At 57.6% G+C, this 19,711-nt stretch overlaps 1 protein-coding gene across 2 annotated transcripts; it reads right to left on the minus strand.

Annotated features, from left to right (window-relative positions):
* Positions 1–99: 99 nt before the first annotated feature.
* On the minus strand, positions 100–19,589 carry ZSWIM4 (zinc finger SWIM-type containing 4). Of its 2 annotated transcripts, XM_082729594.1 has the most exons (15): positions 19,192–19,585; positions 17,664–17,729; positions 17,018–17,219; positions 15,191–15,547; positions 14,471–14,619; positions 14,224–14,374; positions 12,474–12,641; positions 11,327–11,686; positions 9,886–10,023; positions 9,285–9,539; positions 8,630–8,765; positions 5,850–6,004; positions 4,477–4,640; positions 2,515–2,596; positions 100–2,127 (listed from the first exon to the last, which is right to left on the minus strand). In XM_082729594.1, exons 3-15 carry the CDS (start codon positions 17,130–17,132, stop codon positions 1,268–1,270), a joined length of 3,090 nt encoding a protein of 1,029 aa, XP_082585720.1. In that variant the 5' UTR covers positions 17,133–17,219; positions 17,664–17,729; positions 19,192–19,585; the 3' UTR covers positions 100–1,267. The 2 variants fall into 2 exon arrangements, with proteins under 2 accessions (XP_082585720.1, XP_082585719.1); XM_082729593.1 differs by lacking the exon at positions 17,664–17,729 and having other exon boundaries at positions 19,192–19,589.
* Positions 19,590–19,711: the final 122 nt, after the last annotated feature.

A 19,711-nucleotide genomic window follows, 5' to 3' on the forward strand; every position in this document is an offset into this window, starting at 1 on the left:
CAGGGAGCCCTGGCCTGGGGTCGGGGGCGGGGACACCCCTCCGTCTCAAAAGCAGTGTTCAGTATTAAAAAAAAAAAAAAAAAGAAAAGGAAAAGGAAATACAATATACGGTTCAATAAATAGAAAAAAGTTACAAAATGACATGATTTTGTCCTTAATTACAAGAGGAGAAGACAGAGGGGGTGATTGGGGTGGGACACTCTCCCTCCTCCTCCCTGGGCCAAGGTGGGGCAAGGGAGACCCAAGAGAGACAGCAGCAGAGATTCAGAGCCACAAACAGAAAGGCGAAATAGAGGGAAATATGGAAAGGGAGAAGATGAAGGGGTGGAGCAGGGACATGGAGGAGGAGAAAGGCAGAGCCAGAGCCAGAAAATGCCAAGATGCCAACCTCTCTCCTTTCCAGATCGGGGGGTGGGGGTGGGGGTCCCTGGCTCTCCTGGGCTTGTCTCCCTCCAACACCAGGTTTGGAGGACAGCGTGAGCCTGGCTCAGTTCCTGAGTTGTATGTCCAGTGACTAGCAGGTAGGGAGAGGGACAGTAGTGACCCCTCGAGCCCAACCTGGGACCCTGGCATCCTCGGGAATGGGAGTCCTGGCTGGACGGGGCAGGGGGTGAGGTATGTGGCTGAGGCCCGAGGCCTCTTTAAATCCTTCAGTGGGGATGAGCCATCGGTCCCAGCTGGGCAGCCTGGCCAGGGCACAGGGCTGCGAAATGGGGCCCCTGAGGCAGTGAGGGGAGGGTATAAAAGGAGATTTAGACACCCTAACACAAGTCTCCTGGGCACCCAGAGTGGAGTCTGGGGTCTGCTACATTGACTTTAAGAGCCAGTTTCTGGAAAGTCCTGCCTTGCAGCCCCCAACCCCATCCCCAGTCCAAGCCAGAACTGAAAGTCTGGGGAGGGAGAGCTTGCCTATTGCTTTTGGGGTGCCCAAGGTGGGGTCAAACCAGCTGCCCAAGCACACACCCCCTTCCAGGCCTCTGGGTGGTGGTATGGCTTCTGATCCTTGCGTCTCGAACACTCACTTGAAGACTCCTAGGCACGCATGTGACAGGACGTCACCGCTCCCTGCCCCCCCCACCCCTGGGGCCATGTCCTCCCTCCAGCAAGGCCTGAGGGGATGGCAGGCAAGACCACCTAGCTCCAGCCAGGCTCCTTCCCTGACTTAATACTGAAATGCCACATGGGCCTCCAGTGCTGAGGCCTCTGATGGAGAGCCAGTGCCACAGAAGCAGGGGCCGAGGGGGTCCCCAGCGCTGCCCACTGCCCCTCAGCCAAAGCGCTCCCGCACCAAGAGCATGAGCTTCTTCTTGCCCTTGTAAGTCTGTTTGAGGTTCTCCAAGAATTGGGCAAACTGCAGGTGCCCATCAGGCGCCAGCAGGAAGGTCTCACGGGCCTGGCCCAGGAACTCAATGAAGTCCCCGTAGTGCCGCGGGCTGATGTGCGTGAGGCGGGAGTGGCTGGTGGCGATGTAGGCGGCCACCGCGGCATCCAGGAGCTGGCAGAGCGGCGCCCGGTCGGCACCCAGCGGCTTGGCGGCTCGGCGGGCCCCCAGCGGCCCCAGGCCGGGGGCCGAGAGGGTCCAGCGGCGCAGGATGTCGGAGAGCATGGGGGCGCAGTGGATGCTGCGGATTATGAGGGGCACGATGGCGGAGAGCTCATGCCGGCCCAGAGAGTGGCTAAGTGAGCAGGCCCAGAGCACATCATTGACGGCCGGGTGGCTGTCCTGGTTGAAGGCGATGCTGAGCTGCGCCAGGGCCAGCGTGGCCAGCTTGTAGGCCCGCAGCGGCAGGCCGCGGTGCTCCATGTAGCGGGCCACCGTGAAGAGGTGGGCGTGGCCCAGGCCGCCAGCCGCGGCGTCCAGAACTATCTGGTACGCGGCCTCAAAGGCCGCGTGGTTCTTCTCGCACAGCGTGAGCGCGGGCAGGGCGCAGTTCTGCGGGTCCTTCATGGCGCACTGCAGGGCCAGGGTGCGCGCACAGGCCCAGAGCTCCTCCCTCCGGGGTGCGTCCAGCTGCAGCCGCGACAGCGTGGCGTGCGTGGTGCCCGTCACCGCCACGATGGTGGCAGCCTCCACCGGTGTGAATAAGGAATACCAGTTCTGCATGATATTCATCAGGGCTTGTGGGCCTGGGGGATGCAAGAGGGCAAAGCTGGCCAGGAAGGACAGGGACTGCTCCCCCATGCGCACGGGTTTGCCCTCCTGCCGCCATCCCCACCAGCCAGAGCTAAAGACACGATCCCTCTGGTTCTGCTCCCAAGCTTGACAGAAACTGCCCTTCCGAAGGAAGCAGGGGGCAGCCAGACTGGGCAGGAAGAGCACTAGTGGGGCTATGCTTCCAGGCTCCTGTCCCTTCTCCAAGCTGCTTCAGCTTGGCCAGCTCCCAGGCCTTTGTTTAGTTCCATCCCCAGCCCGCCTGCCCAGCAGCACAGCCCTGAGTTGGGGCTGGGGCCAGGGAAAAGGCTCAGCTTCCCCCCCCACAGGGACGCAGGTGGCAGGTTTGCTTGGGAACTCACCGATCTCTGTGGCACAGCTGACCAGCCACCGCACCATCTCCCGGCGCCTCCAGGTCATGGTGTTCAAGGTCATCCGCATCACCTGTGGCACAGGAGGGGAGAGAGAAGCGGATCACCCAAACCTCTAGCAGGCCTACGGAGGGGATCAGGGATCCTGAGGGGCTGACTCGGCGGTGAGCCACGTGATCTGGGCAAGCGACCTCACCTCCGGGGCCTTCAGTTTCCTCTTCTGTAAAATGGGCATTTAAAACCTCTACCTTGGGCAGGGCGCTCTTCTGAGAATTCAGTGCAAATTTTCAGGTAAAGATTTTGCACAGGGGCACCTGGGTGGCTCAGTTGGTTGAGCGGTGACCTTCAACTCAGGTAATGGTCTCAGAGCCTTGGGATCGAGCCCCGCGTTGGGCTCCCTGCTCAGCGGGGCATCTATTTCTCCCTCTCCTTCTCCCTCTGCCCCTCCCGCTCATGCTTGCTTTCTCTAATAAGCACATCTTTTAAAAGTAAATAAATATAATAAAGTTGTATTTATTTATTTATTTATTTTTAAAGATTTTATTTATTTGACAGCGAGAGATCACAAGTAGGCAGAGAGGCAGGCAGAGAGAGAGGAAGGGAAGCAGGCTCCCTGCTGAGTAGAGAGCCCAATGCGGGGCTCGATTCCAGGACCCTGAGATCATGACCTGAGCCGAAGGCAGCGGCTTAACCCACTGAGCCACCCAGGCGCCCCATAAAGTTGTATTTAAAAAAAAAAAAAAAGATCTTGGGACGCCTGGGTGGCTCAGTGGGTTAAGCGGCTGCCTTCAGCTCGGGTCATGATCCCGGGGTCCTGGGATCGAGTCCCGCATCGGGCTCCTTGCTCAGCGGGGAGCCTGCTTCTCTCTCTCTCTCTCTTCCTGGCACTCTGTCTGCATGTGCTTGCTCGCTCTCTCTCTGACAAATAAATAAATAAAATCTTTAAAAAAATAAAAAAATAAATAAAAATTTAAAAATAATAATAAAAAAAAAAGATCTTACACAATATCTGTGGCTTGAAAGCGCTCAGCCCCTGCCAGCCGTTACTGTTACTGCTATCATGGCCGGTGCGACCCTCAGGCCCTGTGGCGCCTACCCCAGACAGCAGTCCAACCTGTCCCTTCTCTCTGGAAAGTTCCCTGCTTCATGTCAACAGATTCCCCTCTGCGGCCCCCAACAAAGCACTTGCCCTACAGGCCCCTACCTTCTTCGGTTTCTACCCCCAATAGGCACCTCCTTGTCTGCCTTCCTCCAGGTCCTGTCTGGTGAACTCTGCCTTCAGCAAACTCCTAAGGAGTGGGTCCCCTCCCCATGCCCCTCCAATAGTTCCAGTCCCCCACAGGAGATTGTTGGGGATTAATTCTGCCTTCCGCAGGCCCGCTGCTGGCCAGTTCTCCCTGGGAAAGTATCCCCACCCCCGCCCCATCCCATAAGCCTGCCCCAAACTGTTCTCCGTTCTTACTTTGCGTTGGCCACAGTCTGAGGCCCTGCCCCTCTGGGTCCCACACCCTGCAGGTGACTCCTCACCTACAAGCAGCACCCATGCTGGCCTCTGACTTGCCCCAGCAGGACAGCCCTTGCCCGGCCCCTGGGGATGGCCCCAGCTCGCAGGTCCTGCCTCAAGGACTTTCAACCACAGACCTCCCCTAGCCCCACCCCTCAGCAGCAACCTTTCCTTCCAGGCTGGTCCCCCACAGGCCCAGCCCCCACCATGGTCCCTAACAGTGGGCACAGCAGTCCCAGGCCCCACACCAAGGTCAGCACCCTAGGCCCAGCTTCTTCTTGTGGCCCACCCACTCACGGGCAGGCGTCCTCCTCCTCAGCCACGCCCTCAGGAGGGGCCACTCCTCTTCCCACTCTGCCCTGGGAGTCCCCCACTGGCGGGACCTGTCCCTCATTCCTGGGACCTGTTCAGCCCTGTCCTCAGGCAGCACGCCCCCCGCTGACCCTCACCTGCAGGCCCAGTTCCAGCGCAATGCCCAGCAGCGTGGTGTCGGGAGGCGCACTGGCCGGGGTGGCCGTTTTGCAGGCGTCCTGCGCCAGCTTGAAGAGCAGGGCTGGCGAGTGGATGTTCTGCTGGATGGAGCCCAGCACGGCATGCAGCCACTTGGGGTCTCCTGGGGTGGAGGGAGGGAAGAGGGGAGGGTTGGCCCACGGGACACCAGCCCCGGCTGCTGCCCAACCTGTTCGCCCACCTGTTCGCCCAGGTGTACCCGTGTGAGGAGGCAGAGGCAGCTGGCAATGGCTCTGGGAAGATCCAGACCACTCTCGGCACTCCCCCTCTTCTCTCCTCTCCCCACCTCCCAGCGGGAGCAAGCCAGCTAGGGACCCATAATGGTCAAGGGCAGTGATTCTGGACCCAGAACACCAGGGTTCAATCCCCGCCTCGCCATTCACTAGCTATGTGATGCCCAGCAAGTCACTTCACTTTTCTGTGCCTCGGCCGCCCCATCTGTAAAATGGGTTATACTAATGCAATGGTACCTGCCTCCCAGGGCCACGGTGAGCCCGTACCTGAAAGGCTTTTACGGGACAAGAGCTGTACAACTGTGAGCTTTTATTGCTATTATCGCTGGCCCAGAAGCTACAGTTTGGTCACTTTGCTCCAGCCCCACGGGCTTCCTCTGTTCCTCAAAACATACTAGGCACGGTCCAGCCTCAGGGCCTTTGAACTGGCTGTTCCCTCTGCCTGGAATGATCCCTCAGCCTGGACACAGCCCTCCCCAGGTTCCTGGGGAAGCCCTCATCCCCAGCATAAAGGCGTGAGTGTCCTCCTGGAAAGAAGAAGAAATCGGGAGTGCTCTCTTTCTCTGCCTTGTGAACACACAGGCAGGAGGGTGGCCCGTGCGCAAGCCAGGAACAGAGTCCTCCCTGGGAAGCCACGATACCCCACCCTGACCTTGGACTCCCAGCCTCCGGAGTTGTTGCTGAAGCCACCTGGTCTGCAGTGCTGTCATGGCGGCTCAAGGTGACAAGGACACCAGATGCAGGCAAGAGCTCTCTGCCCTCTCGGCTTAAGCACTGGCCTGCTTTCCCCACCCATCACAGCCCTGGTTCTGTTCTTGCTCATTGTGTGACGTCACTAAGTGTTTGACCTTGCTTAAGGTCTGTCTGTCCCCCCCCACCAATGGAACACCGAAGGTGCTGGAACAGGATTGTTCACGCCTCAGCACCTGGGACTGTGCCTGGTCTAGACATCTAGAAAGTACTCAAGGAAAACTGAGAATTTGATGAAAGGATACAAAGTCGAGGGAAGCGATGAGGGAAAGGAGGAAAGAGGAGGCCGAGGAGCATGGCAGGGGGACGGGGGCAGCCTCCGCCCTCACCCTTGGCGGCTGTCAGCATGGCAGAGGCCAGCTCGCACTGGCGCGTTTCCAGGTGACCGAGGATGAACCAGCGGGGGAAGCGGTTGCTCATGATGGAGTCCAGCGGGCTGGGGTGCGGTTCTCCGGCGGGAAACGCGGTCTCCAGCACAGGCAGCCTGGTGGGGGCAGAGGGGGAGAAGCAAGCCCACGGTAAAAGGAGGCTAGGGCCTCCTCCCTCTACTGGAGCCTCCCTGCTTGGGCCAGCAAAGCCACAGGCACGCGGGATGATGGAGGATGTGGGTGCCAGATGTTCACTGGAGTCCTGTTGGTGCGCCTCACTTGGGGTTGATTAAATAAACAATGCTCTAGTCATGCACCAAGGGCTGAGACCATGGTGAGACCATGTCCTGATGCAGCCCTCTGGTAATCCTTCGGTCACCCGCCTTCCCTTTCTCACTCTGCTCCAGCCACTGTTCCCCTCAATACCGCTCAAATACAACCAAGCACAGTCCTACCTCAGGACCTTTGCCTATGCTGTTCCCTCTGTCAGGAACACTCTTCCCAGACATCCTTGCGCTTCTCCCTCACCTCCTTCAAGTCTCTCTCTCTCTCTTTTTTTTTTTTAGATTTTATTTATTTATTTGTTAGGGTAGGTGGGGGTGTATGTGTGTGCACAAGCAGGGGGAGTGGCCAACAGAGGGAGAAGCAGACTTCCTGCCAAGCAAGGGGCCTGATTCGAGACTCTATCCCAGGACCCTGGGATCATGACCTGAGCTGAAGGCAGACACTTAACAAACGGAGCTACCGCGGCGCCTTTTAATTCCCTCAAGTCTTTACTCAAATATTTTTCAGTGGGTTCTTCCTTGAGATCCCTACATGTGAAACTCCCACTCCCAACTTCTCCCAGGCCTTCTTTGCTGTACGTCACCACCTGACACACAACATGGTTTACCTATTAATTAATATTTATTTAAAATAACGTATTATTCTATCTCCCTCACTGAAACGTCTGCTCCACGAGGGCAGGCATTTCTGATGATTCCCTTCACTGCTGCATCTCCAGCGGCCTGAACAATGTCCAGTACACAGCAGGTGGATGGACAGCAAATGTTTTTGGAATGACTACATGCCCACTAGGGGTATATTGCATCTCTATGCATGTATTTTGTATTTAGAAAGTTCTTCAGGGGCACCTGGGTGGCTCAGTCAATTAAGCATCTGCCTTCAGCTCAGGTCATGATCCCAGGGTCCTGGGATTGAATCCTGAGTTGGGTTCCCTGCTGGTGGGGAGTCTGCTTCTCCCTCTGCCTCTGCCCTGCTCATGCTCTCTCTCTCTCGGTTTCTCTCACTCAAATAAACAGATAAATAAAATCTTAGGGGGGGGGAAGATTACATGAGGTAATGTGATTCATGGATTTGGACCAGGGATCAGCAACATTTTTTTTTTTTTTCGTTTTTGCACAGGTTCAGACAGTCAATATTTTTGGCATTATGGGGAGCCATTTGGTCCGTGTCACAACCATTTGACTCTGCCATTGCCACATAAAAGTAGCCCCAGACAATACCTAAATGAATGAGCGTGGCTGTGTGCCAATAAAACTTTATTGCTCGACACTGAAACCTGAGTTTCATATTACTTTCCACCTGTCACAGAATATTCTTTTTATTTTCAAACACTTAAAAATGTGAAAACCATTCTGATCTCATGAGTTTAACACGTGGCAGGCCACATCTGGCCCAGGGGCTGTCACGTGCTATTTCCTGGCTTAGAAACCACAGCTCTTCACAGATTATTTTTTCCAAATATTCTGGAAAGATCCATGCTAAATTGATACTTAAGAAGCATCTCTAGATGATGGGCTCAAAGACGGGGACAGAATTCACCTTATTTGCTGGGCATAGTGTACTACCCAGAGGGCCTTTAAAAATTCTGTTTCTGGGGACGCCTGGGTGGCTCAGTTGGTTAAGCAGCTGCCTTCGGCTCAGGTCATGATCCCAGCGTCCTGGGATCGAGTCCCACATCGGGCTCCTTGCTCCGCAGGGAGCCTGCTTCTCCCTCTGACTCTGCCTTCCACTCTGTCTGCCTGTGCTCACTCGCTCGCTCTCTCTCTGACAAATAAATAAATAAAATCTTAAAAAAAAAAAAAAAAAGAAACCTTATTTCTAAAAAAAAAAAAAAAAAAAAAAAAAAAAATCTGTTTCTGTGGTCAGTTGGTACACATGAGAAATGATAAGGTTATTCCCAGCAACACTTTTTGGGAAATATGTCAATTGTCTATCTACTCTAAGTCAATTCTTTTATGATATCTCCTTACCAAACCTTTAAGATGCCAAGTTCACTGAAAATAAGGAGCAAGGAACAGACATGGGATGCATCATGGATGTAAAAGGAAGACCAGCCTTCAATTTCCAGATTATGGGTTTGCAGAAATCTTGATTCTTGTGGGATAGATAAGAAGAAAGTGGTAACATGGCTTGTCTCCAGAGAGATTTAGTAAGTGGGGACAATGTTTGGAGAAGAATTCTGAGTTCCCTGTGGATCCCTCTCAAATTTGAAATAAAAATACAGTCTACGGCCATACCACCCTGAACGCGCCCGATCTCGTCTGAAATAAAAATACACATGTATACTTAATACAAAAAAAAAAAAAAAAAAAAAGCACAGGGCAAACGGGGACTCCAGCCTGAGGGAGACGGAATTAACGAGCTTGTGAGTTTCGGGCAGGAGGATGGGGGCTCTGAGGGCGACCCTCCAATCCTGCCCAGTCTCCTGGGCCGAGTCCCCAGCAGCCCATTCTCACCTCATGGCCCTCAGCGCGAGGCGGTAGGCCAGGTCGGGGTCGTGGGGCAGCAGCGCCGTGAACAGGTAGCGGGCACAGGTGTGCATGGGCACGCTCTCCCGGAACAGCACCTCTCCGAAGCCGCTGAAGGGACCCCCTGCAGGGGCATCCTGAGCTCAGACCCCAGGCAAGGGCTCATGTCCACCCCATCCCCAGGTCTCCTCACCTCCCAGGCTCTGAGGAGGGGAGGGACTTGCTCGGGAGAGAGCCGCTGGGGCTAGCGGTTGGCGGGGTGTGGGAGGGAGTGCAGGACTGAGACAGAAGAGAGGGGCAAAATCTGAAGAGGAGACCCGGGAACCCCGTTGGGGGGGGCAGGACGCAGAAACAAGGCGGGGCCGGAAGGTGGAGGTGGGGCTACACCTGCTCCAGGGGTGGGGCCTCACAAGGACCGGGGCCCCTTGACGCCAGCAGCCAGTGGGGGGGGGGGGGGGGCTCCTCCCCAGGCCAGCACTTTCCAGGGAGCTGAGCTAAGGGCTGGTGTCACCTTTTAGGTACCGCTAAGGTAGCAGCGAAATTTAAGGGCCAGAAGACCGGGCCTCCTGATCCAGCAGCCGCGGAGCCACTGGAGAACTGGGGACAGGGCCCCTCCCCTCCCCGTCTGGGGGCGGGGCCTCACCTTCCAGCAGCAGCCCCGCCTGCTTGCGCAGCACCTGCACCAGCCGCTCGTCCAGTTCCACCTCCTCCAGCAGGGCCAGCAGCTGCTCCTCGCTGCGCACCACCTTGTCTTGGGCGTACAGTCCCTCCGGCAGGGCCCGCTGCTGCCCCAGGCCCAGCAGTGCCACTTCAAGGGCCAACGCCAAGTAAGACTCCCCGGGGCTCCCGGGCACTGGCACATGCTGGTAGGCCGCCTTCCGCTTCTCGGGGCCAGAGTCTGTGGGAAATGGGTACCAGGGTTGCTGGAGGGGGGTGCCCCCCTTCTGGGGACCCCAGGGGCTCTTCAATTCAAACATGGAGACCGGGGGGATTGGGCTTATGTGGGGGAACCCAGCAGATCCCAGCACTGACCAGACACCTTCTACCAGCAGATAGGTGGGTCTGCGGTGGCCTCGCTTTCAGGAGAAGGGAATTCTGTTGGCTCCTGGCACTGACCAGGGCATGTGGCCAAGTGTTGAGACCTGACTAAGGATAAGAGTGTGGCCCCACTTTCTTGGGGTACTGGGCTGGGGAGGGGGAAGGGGAAATGTCCCATTTCTTCCCAGGGGCCCCAGTGTGGGTACCTGGGTAAAGGGCAAGTGTCTCCTCCTCCAGGCGGCAGGCTTCCAGAAGTGCTCTGCAGAGGCAGCCGATGGGGTCCAGTGGGTGGCCCACCCATCCTTCCGTGTTGGTGATGCAGGTGTTACCTTTCTGCAGCAGCTCTGCAGGCAGTACGAGGGGCTCAATGCCGACCCTCCACAATTCTCCTTGAACCCCCAGCCCAGCCTCCCAGTGCCCGCCCACTACCTGGCCAACCGTGAGCCATCCTGTCTGCCCATGAGCTCTGTAGTAGCCCTCACCTCCACAGCCTTGGCCTCGTGTCCCACAGCCAGACCCCAGCCTGGCAGGGACACATGGGTGAAACAGGGCGCTTTCAAAAACACCCACCGTCTTTCTCCTAGCTCCCACCTCTCTTGAGCCTAGCTGGCTTTCAGGCCCCCATGTGGCCACCTGCCCCCTCTGAAAGCCCCATTCTTCAATCTCCTCCCATGAGTCTAGCTCTCTCCTGCCTCTGGGCTCCTGCCCCTGCTGTTCCTTCTACCTAGAACACTGTTCCTCCCTCCCCTTCTCCTGGGAAACTGATATACATCTGTAAGATCTCAGCATAGCTCTCACCTGCTCTGTGAAGCTTTCCCTATGCCTCTAGGCTGGGGCAGGACTCTTCTGGGGTCACAGTTCCCCCAGAGTTCCATGACACCTGGGGTTCAATTTCCTGATAACAGACCTATTACCCAGACAACAAAACTGGTGGCCTCTCTCCTGCCTCCCCATAGCTCATCAACAAACATGTTCTTTTTTTCTTTTTTTTAGCCCATACAACATGGCTCCCCCCCCAATGCAAATTTGAATTTGTTTCCCATGTTTAAAAATCAGTAAATTGCACATCACATAATGCAGATTTCTGGCCTGTCCTGAAAAATTGGAAGATCTGGCCACACTGGGACCCCGTTCCTGAAAGACGTGTAACTGGCACGGGCTCCATAGCACAGAAGCGGGAAGCTTAGAAACTACAAGTCCCAGGCTCCTTTGAGTGAGGCGGAGGCAAGGACAGGAAGAAGCCCTGATTCTCCTGTAGCCCCCATGAGCAGGTGTGCAGCTGTCCACAGGGCAGAGACAGGAGGCTTTGCCAGCAGGCTCTGAGTGCTCTCTTGGGAACGGCCCCCAGCGGGGGCTGCAGGCTGCTGAGCTCACGGTCAGCAGTTTGCTGCAATCCATGTGCTTTTGAAGTTCAGGTTCTTGAGCAATGGCACCCCCAACTTTCAATCTCGCAGCCCTTGCGGTACTTTTATGAGCCCTCAATCTCCTGTATTAAATTCTTTTTGCTCAAGATTCCTCCAGGTGGCCTGGCTTTCCCAGGGGGTGGGACCTGGAGCAGAACCCACAGACATTAGGGGTGCATGGCTCCCAGCAGTCAGCGTCTGTGTGTCTATGGCCCTGGGGGAACAGGGCGGTCGTGGCACCTACCTTTTTTCTGCTGCTTATAGCTCTCAAGTTGATGCCGCCGCTGCAGCCGGAGCGTGTTGACGATGGCACCTGCCAGCCGCAGGGCCTGGCGGGGGTATCCGTGGGCACGCAGGGTGTCCACTCGGGCACAGGCTGTGGGGAAGGGCTCGCCCAGCCATAGTGGGCGGCCCTGGGGGTCAAAGGTTGGCTTTTCATTGCCCATGGTGCCTGTGAGGCTGGGGCCATAGGAGTCACTGGCCAGGATCTTTTGCAGGTGGGTGTCACTCCAGTGGAGTGACCCGGCCTGGAGGGCGCGGCCAAAGACAGTGTGGCGGGAACCTGCGGCCATCACCTCCTCCTCTTCCTCCTCCTCCTCCGGACCTGCAGGAGGGGCACCCACATGGCCTGGTAAGGGGGGCCCTGGCATTCGGGCTGAGGCCAGCTTGGTACTAGATTCTGGGCACAGTGATGGGGGTGTGTCATCTCCCCAAATCCTTTATTTTTTAATTAATTAATTAATTAATTTTTTAGATTTCATTCACCTATTTGACAGAGAGAGGGAGGGAGAGCACAAGCTGGGGAGCGGCAGACAGAGGGAGAGGGAGAAGCAGGTTCCTCCCCGAGCAGGGAGTCCGACACGGGGTACCATCTCAGGATCCCAGAATCATGACCCAAGTCGCAGGCAAATGCCTAACCGACTGAGCCACCCAGGCGATCCTCCCCAAATCCTTTAAACAGCCCTTTGAACGTGTGTGTGTTATATGTGTGTGTGTGTTATATGTGTGTATGTGTATGCGTGCGTGTGCGGGGGAGACTATTAAATCCCTTCATGCCAATGGACTATGGAGGTTGACCAACTGTCCATGTCTGCCCACCCTGCCCCTCCCCAGACTCCATTCCTCTTTTCCTCTCCCCACCCCATCTCTGACTCCTCTCCCCCCTCCCTCCATCTCTGCCTCTCTCTTCTCAGTATCTTCTTCCTTTTCGCTCAGTCACCCCTGCCCCCGACCTCCCTGGCCAGGAGGAGGCCAAGTCGGGAGACTAGCCCAGAACCACCGGCGTCTTAAGCATTTCACTTCATGTGCCTCCGACTGCCCGCCGCCCCTGCCTGGGCCCTCACTCCGTCCTGGTGGGGAGGACAGACAAAGGCTGGGGTCCCCTCTCCTACCTGGGCTGAGGGCCACGCTGGGCTGCAGGCTGGGCCCGTCGAAGGAGTAGTTGCCCTCTTCCAGCGGGCACACGTCCAGCTTGTCCCACTTGCCAAGCAGCTGGAGCCAGCTCACCCGTTCCTCTGGTTTGCAGTGGGGGCTCAGGACAACACACACCCACAGGGCCCCTAGGGACAGAGGGTGGCCGGTAAACGTGGCATGAGGGAGGCTAGACATTCATGCCAACAGTAGCCTACTGTGTGCTGGGCACTGGTCTCTGCTTAGCCCTCATCTGGAGCCTCCGAGACTGCAACTGATAATCTCTTCCCATTATAGCACAGAGAGGTAGAAGCAGTTGCTCAACGTCACACAGCTGTGAAGTGGGAAGTCAGGATTTGAACCCAGTCCATCAGACTCCGCTTGCTGTTGCCACCAGGGTTTGAATGGCCTGCAAGCTAAGATTTACTCTTCCATTTCTTTCTTTTTTTTTAGATTTTTTTTATTTATTTGACAGAGAGAAATCACAAGTAGACGGAGAGGTAGGCAGAGAGAGAGGAAGGGAAGCAGGCTCCCTGGTTAGCAGAGAGCCCGATGCGGGACTCGATCCCAGGACCCTGAGATCATGACCTGAGCCGAAGGCAGCGGCCCAACCCACTGAGCCACCCAGGCGCCCCTCTTTTTTTTTTTTTTTAAAGGTTTTATTCATCCACCTGACAGGCAGAGATCACAAGTAGGCTGAGAGGCAGGCAGAGAGAAAGGAGGAAGCAGGCTCCCCACTGAGCAGAGAGCCCGACTCGGGGCTTGATCCCAGGACCCTGGGATCATGACCCGAGCCGAAGGCAGAGGCCTTAACCCACTGAGCCACCCAGGCGCCCCTACTCTTCCATTTCTGAATGGTGCGGGGAAATACATCAGAGGAATATTTTGTGACTTGTGAAAATTATATGAACTTCCCATCAATAGTGTCTGTAAGTAAAACTGTATGGGGTGCTGCCGTGCCCATCTGGTGGCGTGTCTGAGGCTGCTCTTCCATGCAATGGGCAGGATCGAGAAGCCGTGACAGAGACCAATGGCCTACAAAGCCAAAGTGACTGGCTGCCAGCCCTTACAGAAAAGGACTAATGCCAGGCGCCTGGGTGGCTCAGTCAGCTAAAGGTCTGCGTTAGGCTCAGGTCATGATCCCTGGGGTCCTGGGATCAAGCCCCATGTCGGGCTTCCTGCTCAGTGGGGAGCCTGCTTCTCCCTCTCCCCACTGCTTGTGCCTCTCGCGATCTCTTTCTCAAATAAAATCTTTTTTTATTATAGTTTTAATATTTATTTGAGAGAGAGAGGGAGAGCATGAGCAGGGGGAGAGACAGGCAAAGGGAGAAGCAGGCTCCCCACTAAGCAGAGAGCCCAATGTGGGGCATGATCCCAGTCCCAGGACCCCAGGATCATGACCCAAGCTGAAGGCAGATGCTCAACCAGCTGAGCCACCCAGGAGCCCCTAAATGAAATCTTAAAAAATAAAAAAAAGAGGAAAAGGACTAATGCGTCTATAGTATTTCTTTGTCTGTCTCCCCAACAGGTGTCAGCTTTAGGAGTGCAGGGGTTCAGCCCCTTGTTTCCCGCCCAGCCCCACACCTGCACCCGCACGGTGCCTCCCGCATCACAGGTGCTAGTGAACACGGAAGGGATTCAGGGGCCGCACGCTAATGGCGGGGGGAGCCTGACCTGGCAGCCAGAGCCCGCTGGGGCGCCGAAGCCCTGCTGTGCACCCCCGGGCCTTACCCAGCTCGTCCCACAGCTGCCGGCATTTGTCGGTCATGCCCGCGCCCTGCTGCCGCCACAGGGCCAGGCGCGGGTCCTGCAGGAACTGCTCGGTCATGAGGATCAGCATGCGCGCCCCGTTGGAGTCCCGCATCCGCAGCATCTCCCGCACCTGTGCCAGGATGAGGGCAGGGACCAGCAGTGAGGAGGGGGCGGGGCGCAGGGGCCAGAACTTTCGGTCCCCTGCCCGCCCACCCGCCCGCGGCACCTTGCAGAACATGGAGCGCAGCTGCTGGCTGGCGCCGTAGTAGCCGCCGTTGGACAGCAGCTGCTTCACCTGCTCCTGGATCTGCTCCTCGTCCAGGTGCCAGCAGTTGGCATCCTCGATGCCTGCACCCGCGGTGGGGTCTGGGGCACCTGCGGGGAGGGCGGGACAGTGAGGCTGGGGTTTCCAATCTCCCTCTACACCCTCTGCCCACCCCCATCGGTCCACCCTGATCCCAGTCAAAGCCCCTCCCACCTGACCCCGCGGGGGCTGTCAGTCCCGGCAGCTCCGCCTTCACTTACCATCCTACTTCACTGTCTATCGGCTCGCCCCATCCGCTTTTTACACCAGCAGGTCACCCCATATCTCATTATCCATCCCCCCACCCTCCATCTTCCCACAGCCCCTCTTCTCTCCAAACCCTCCCCAGAGCTCACAGCACCTCCAGGTCCATCCCCCACCCGACCCCCACCAACGTCCACACACACCCTTCCTGCCCTCCAACCACCCACACTCAGATGGCTCCTGTGCTCTTGGGGCACCCCCACCTTGGGGCTGAAGCTCCCCGCTCCTGGGGCCAGGTCAGATCCAGGATCTGCCACTTAGTAGGTGTGTGACCTTGACTTCAGGCCGCGGTGCTCTCCCTAGCCCAGCTCAAGGATCCAGGGGACCCGAGGATCCCAAGACGGAAGCTGCCCCCCTTGGGCCCCCGGGTGCCCTTACCATGCACCAGGTTGATCTCGGAGCCCAGCAGGAGGATCTCGTCAGCCAGGCGCTGGGCGGTGGGCAGCACCTCGGTGTGGTGGGCGCTGATGAGGTACTGCACGAACTTCTGCAGCTGGTCTCTGTTCATCTGGGACAGTGTCTCAGAGATGGGCAGCCGCAGCTCCACCTGGCGCGCATGTCGAATGCGGTACAGAGACAGAGCCACCACGTGTGCACAGTAGAAGAGGTCACGGTTGTCACAGCCGCAGCTCACCGACGTGATCTTGCAGCGGTCAAAGCTGATGGAGACGTGGTAGAGGCGCTCCGGCTCTCCAGGGCCCCCCAGCTCCCGGATGTTTCCGCTCAGATGGAACCCTAAGACCAAAGCCAGGCCAGCCGCCGCTGGGTCACCCCCGGATAGCAGTGCTCGACCACGGCACATAGCCAGACCCTGGTGCCAGTCCCGTGGAGTAACTAGCACAAGCCACTTGACCTCTCTATCCAGTGGGAACGGGTAGTGACCTCCTCTTCATGTGTTTTGAAGAGGATTCAGTGAGCTAATATTTGGTAAGTGCTTAGAACCCTGGAGGCATACAGTAAGTCCTAAATAAATGCTTGCTCCAGTTCTAATTCTGAAGAACATTATAGTGATGATGCTGAAGGTGGTTTTCTCAGCCCTTGGGTTACTGTGGATACAGCCTGGGCTCCAGGAGCCCTGTAACTTCCTGGGAAGATGCCCAAGGCCTGTGACAATTGGGGGTGAGGGGCTGATGTGGCAGCCGAGGGGGCCAGGCTACCCCATCACCCCCTGCCCCACCCTGGCCCCTGGGGAGCCCAGATGCCAGGCTTATCCAACTGGTTGGGCAGCTCAGGCCCCAGCTGGCCCTGGCTGCGTCACGCAGAGAGACGGCGGCTTCCTCATACCGGCTGAAAATGGCCAAGCCTGTGGCGGGCTGGGCCATGTCCAGGCAAGGGGGGCCCCAGGCTGACAGGGTTCAGGGAGGGTCACCTTAGCCAAGCCCCTGCCTCCAGCTAGGAGGTGAAGTGTTCCTGGGCTTACTGGCTTTCGGGCTCAACCTCTACTTGCCCCCTCTGAGCCCTACTCCCTGGAATCTTCTTTCACCTCTAGTTCCAAACTTCTGGCCCCTACCCTCCCTCACTGGACTCCACTGCCTAAGGTCTAAGACCACCCCTCACAGCTGATCTTAAACTTCTACTCAAGGCTCCCACCTAAGCCTCATTGCCTTAGATGTAGGACCATCCCTAAACGTCTGATCCCAATTTCTAGTAGTCTAGTCCTTCTGTCTGAGGTCTAGACTACTTCTCACCTCAGGCTTGAAACCTCGGCCCCACAGCATCACTGGGTCCCTCTGCCTGAGGTCTGAAACCTGGTCTCACTTCTGGTTTGCAAATAGCTCCTGGGCATTGCCCCAGACCAGCCCTCCTCCCTGTGTCCCCGCCTCTTCTCCCGCCCACCAGTCAAGCTGTCTGAGGACCACCTTTGTCTTTAGCTCAGAATCCGGATCCAACCCGCACAGAGGTCCTCCACATAGGATCTGGACGTAGCCTCAGTCCTCCCTCCTTAGCTGGTCCCTGCTGCCTAAATTCGGGGACCTCCCCTCGCCCTCCATCCTTCCCCCCAGCCCCATCTAAGTCCCCTACCTGGGGTCTAGGCAGATCTCTGACCCTAAACTCAGAATATCTTGTAAAACCCTCTCTGGGCATCAAAGCCAGTAGTCTGGAATGTCCCCTTGCCTCGGCCCAGGACCCTCTCCCTCTCTTTCCCTCCCTGCCTGTGCTGGACGCCCTGGCCTCCCTGGCAGGGGGGTGGGGGCGAGCACTCACCCACTTGCAGCACGCGGTCTACGGCCCCACTCTGCAGCAGGTGCAGCCCGCGGGTGAAGGGCACGCGGGCGTCGTGCTCGCCCTCCGGGGGCTGGTAGCCCAGGGACGAGTACATACAGATCTCCCGTTCGCTGCGTGGGAATGACCAGAACACAATGCGCTTCTGGACCGGCTCTGGCACCCTGGAGAACCGCTCCTCCACCTGCGGGAAGGGCGGTGGGTTAGAAACCCAGCTTGAATCCTGGCTTTGCCACTTACGAGCAGTGTGACTCTGGGCAAGTCACTTGGCCTCTCTGAGCTTGTTTTCTCAAGTGCGAGGTGGGGATGTTAACAGCACCCACCTCCTGAGTATCAAGCTTGCAATAACACCTGGCCTGTACTTAGTGTTCTAGAACTTTCTGCTACTTCCCCCCACCCCATGTCAGATCCCAGGTTCTGATGTAATGTAGTCTCCCCTCCCAGGCTTTGAAGGGGCAGGAGAAAGGGAGACAACAGTGATCAGGCCTCCATATTCTCAGCCTACACTATGCTAAATGTTTTGTATATGTGATTCCCCATAATTTTCATGGCAACATCTCAGTAATACTAGTTCTCATCCCATTTTGCAGCCTGGACATTCGGAGGCTCAGAAGTGGGGTGAATGCACCTGCTCGGTCTTGCAGCTGGTGAGCTCCGAGTCCCAAGATAGGCTCCGTTCTCAGCTTCCAAGGGCCTGCAGGAAGGGAGGGGTGTCCTCACCACCCCTGTGGGCTTGAGGCAGTGAATCAAGCTGGTTGAACCAATGTTCCAATCTGGGCTTGCTACTCCCTGGCTGAGTGACCTTAGGCAAGTTTCTCAACCTCTCTGTGCTCCAATTTCCTCAAAGTGGGAGGGAGAACAACAACTCCAAAGGGCTGCAGAGGATTCCAGGAGCTTCTGAGGGGCAAGAGTTTTCCTAGCACCAGGCCTGGTCAGGGCAGGCACATGGAAACCACCAGAGATGGTTTCAGGATTATGCTGGGTATCTCATGCACGATAAAGGGGCAGCGACCTCCCAGAGCTCCCAGTCCTGGGTTTCTGGGGGAAGTGGGAGGACCAGTGACTAGCTCAGGTCTCAGGGACAGTTGGCAGATGACTAAGGAGGGATTTTCCAGGCCATGAATCAGAGCCTGCCCCATCCACACTTGGCTCAGACTCATCAGTCCCGGCAGACTTCCTAACTCTGGACAGGCCAGGGAGCAAAGAATACCCCCCAAATCCAGATAGAGAACAGAGCCTACGGGACTGCAGAGGGCTTGCTCAGAGCCCGGCCACATCTCCACTCTTCAGAGGCTCATTCTGAGGCTGGAAAAGGGGACTCTAACCGCCCCAGCCCTGGGGCATCGTGGTAGAACCCCCAGAAACTACCAGAGGTCTAGGTGCACCTATACAGGTACTATGACCCAGGCCTTGCCCTTGCTGCTGAACTATGGAAGGACTAGAATGGCTGGGGGACAGAGAGAGGGTGAAAACTGGGGAAAGAGGGGAATGTGGGAGGGTACCCTGACACTGGAGGGGCTGGGCAGCCCCAGGCGGGAGGTGGTCCCAAAAGTACTGAGGGAGGGAAGCAGGACTCCAGGGAAGGATCTGGAGGAGGAGGGGGGTTCCCCAGGGGACAAGGGTTCTGGAGCACAGATCGGGGACAGAAAAGAGTATCTTGGGGCTGGGGTCTGTAGAAATGGGGGAGTTCTTCACTGGAGGTGTGGGGCAGAGATCTGGAGTCTCCAGGGGATGAGATGGGGGGTGTCCTCCAAGTCAGGGTGGCTTGTAGGAGTTGGAAAGAGGAGTGAAGATTGAATGGGGTGTCCTGAGAGCTGAGGTTGAGGTGGGAAAAGAGGGTACCCAGGGTTGTGCGAGGACCCCGGGGCAGGAGGAGAAGGAAGTGTCCTGAGCTAGGATCTAGGGTGCTGAGGACATCCCTGTGTCCTGTGGGCTGGAGGGCTGCGATGGCAAGAGGAATGGGGGTGGGTCACAGGGCTTGAAGGAGTGAAATGGGAGGATGAGAGGGTGTTTCGGGGCGGACTTAAGGATCCTGGAGGGGATCCCTGGGAGTGTCTCGTATGCGGGCAGGTCCGGAGGCTGGGGGTTGGGCAGGGGAGGAGAAGGCTAGTCGGAGAAGGGGTTGGGGGTGCGTCCCTCCCCCCACCCCTCGTCACCTGCTCGAAGGCCCAGGTCTCGGCTACTCGCTTGGCACTGAGGTCCAGCAGCGCCTCGGGCCGGCCCCGGCCGCGCACGGCCCCGGTCCCGGCATCGCGCTCCTCGGGTCCCGCGGGGCAGCCCCGGCTCCGTTTGGCCGCGGGGGGGTCCATCGACGGGCCGGGGCCGGGGCGGGGCCTGTTGGGGGGTCAGTCCGATGCCCGCTTTGCGTCGCCGGCTCCCGCGCCCTCTACCCGCCTTCCAGTTCGTCTTCGGCGCTCGGCCGCCCCGGGACCCCAGCCGCACCCACCCCCGCCCAGCGCCGGGCCGGCCGGGTGATGCGGCCCCTTTAAGACTCTTCACAACAATGAAGCTGCCTCAGTCGCCGCTTTATCCTCCGCCGTCGTCCCGCCCCCGCCGCCCGTCCCCATTGGCCCCCCCCTCGGCCTCCGTGGCTCTCCTCCGCTATTGGCTGCACCGCCAGACTCGTCCTCAAGTTCTCGCTGCTCATTTGTTAGATGTGCTGCTTGTCCTTTAGAG

The sequence above is a fragment of the Mustela nivalis genome (assembly GCF_964662115.1).
Source record: "Mustela nivalis genome assembly, chromosome: 1".
In the NCBI taxonomy this organism is placed as follows: Eukaryota; Metazoa; Chordata; class Mammalia; order Carnivora; family Mustelidae; genus Mustela; species Mustela nivalis.

What these genes read in the sequence shown, in the direction of transcription:
- ZSWIM4 (XM_082729593.1), bottom strand. Translation starts at nt 19,344, where the DNA reads ATGGACCCCCCCGCGGCCAAACGGAGCCGGGGCTGCCCCGCGGGACCC. An exon ending in TGCGCTCCATGTTCTGCAAG is followed by an intron (nt 14,375 to 14,470) that starts GTGCCGCGGGCG and finishes ATCCTGGCACAG; the next exon opens with GTGCGGGAGATGCTGCGGAT. An exon ending in CAGCGTGGCCCTCAGCCCAG is followed by an intron (nt 11,687 to 12,473) that starts GTAGGAGAGGGG and finishes CCCCTCCTGCAG; the next exon opens with GTCCGGAGGAGGAGGAGGAA.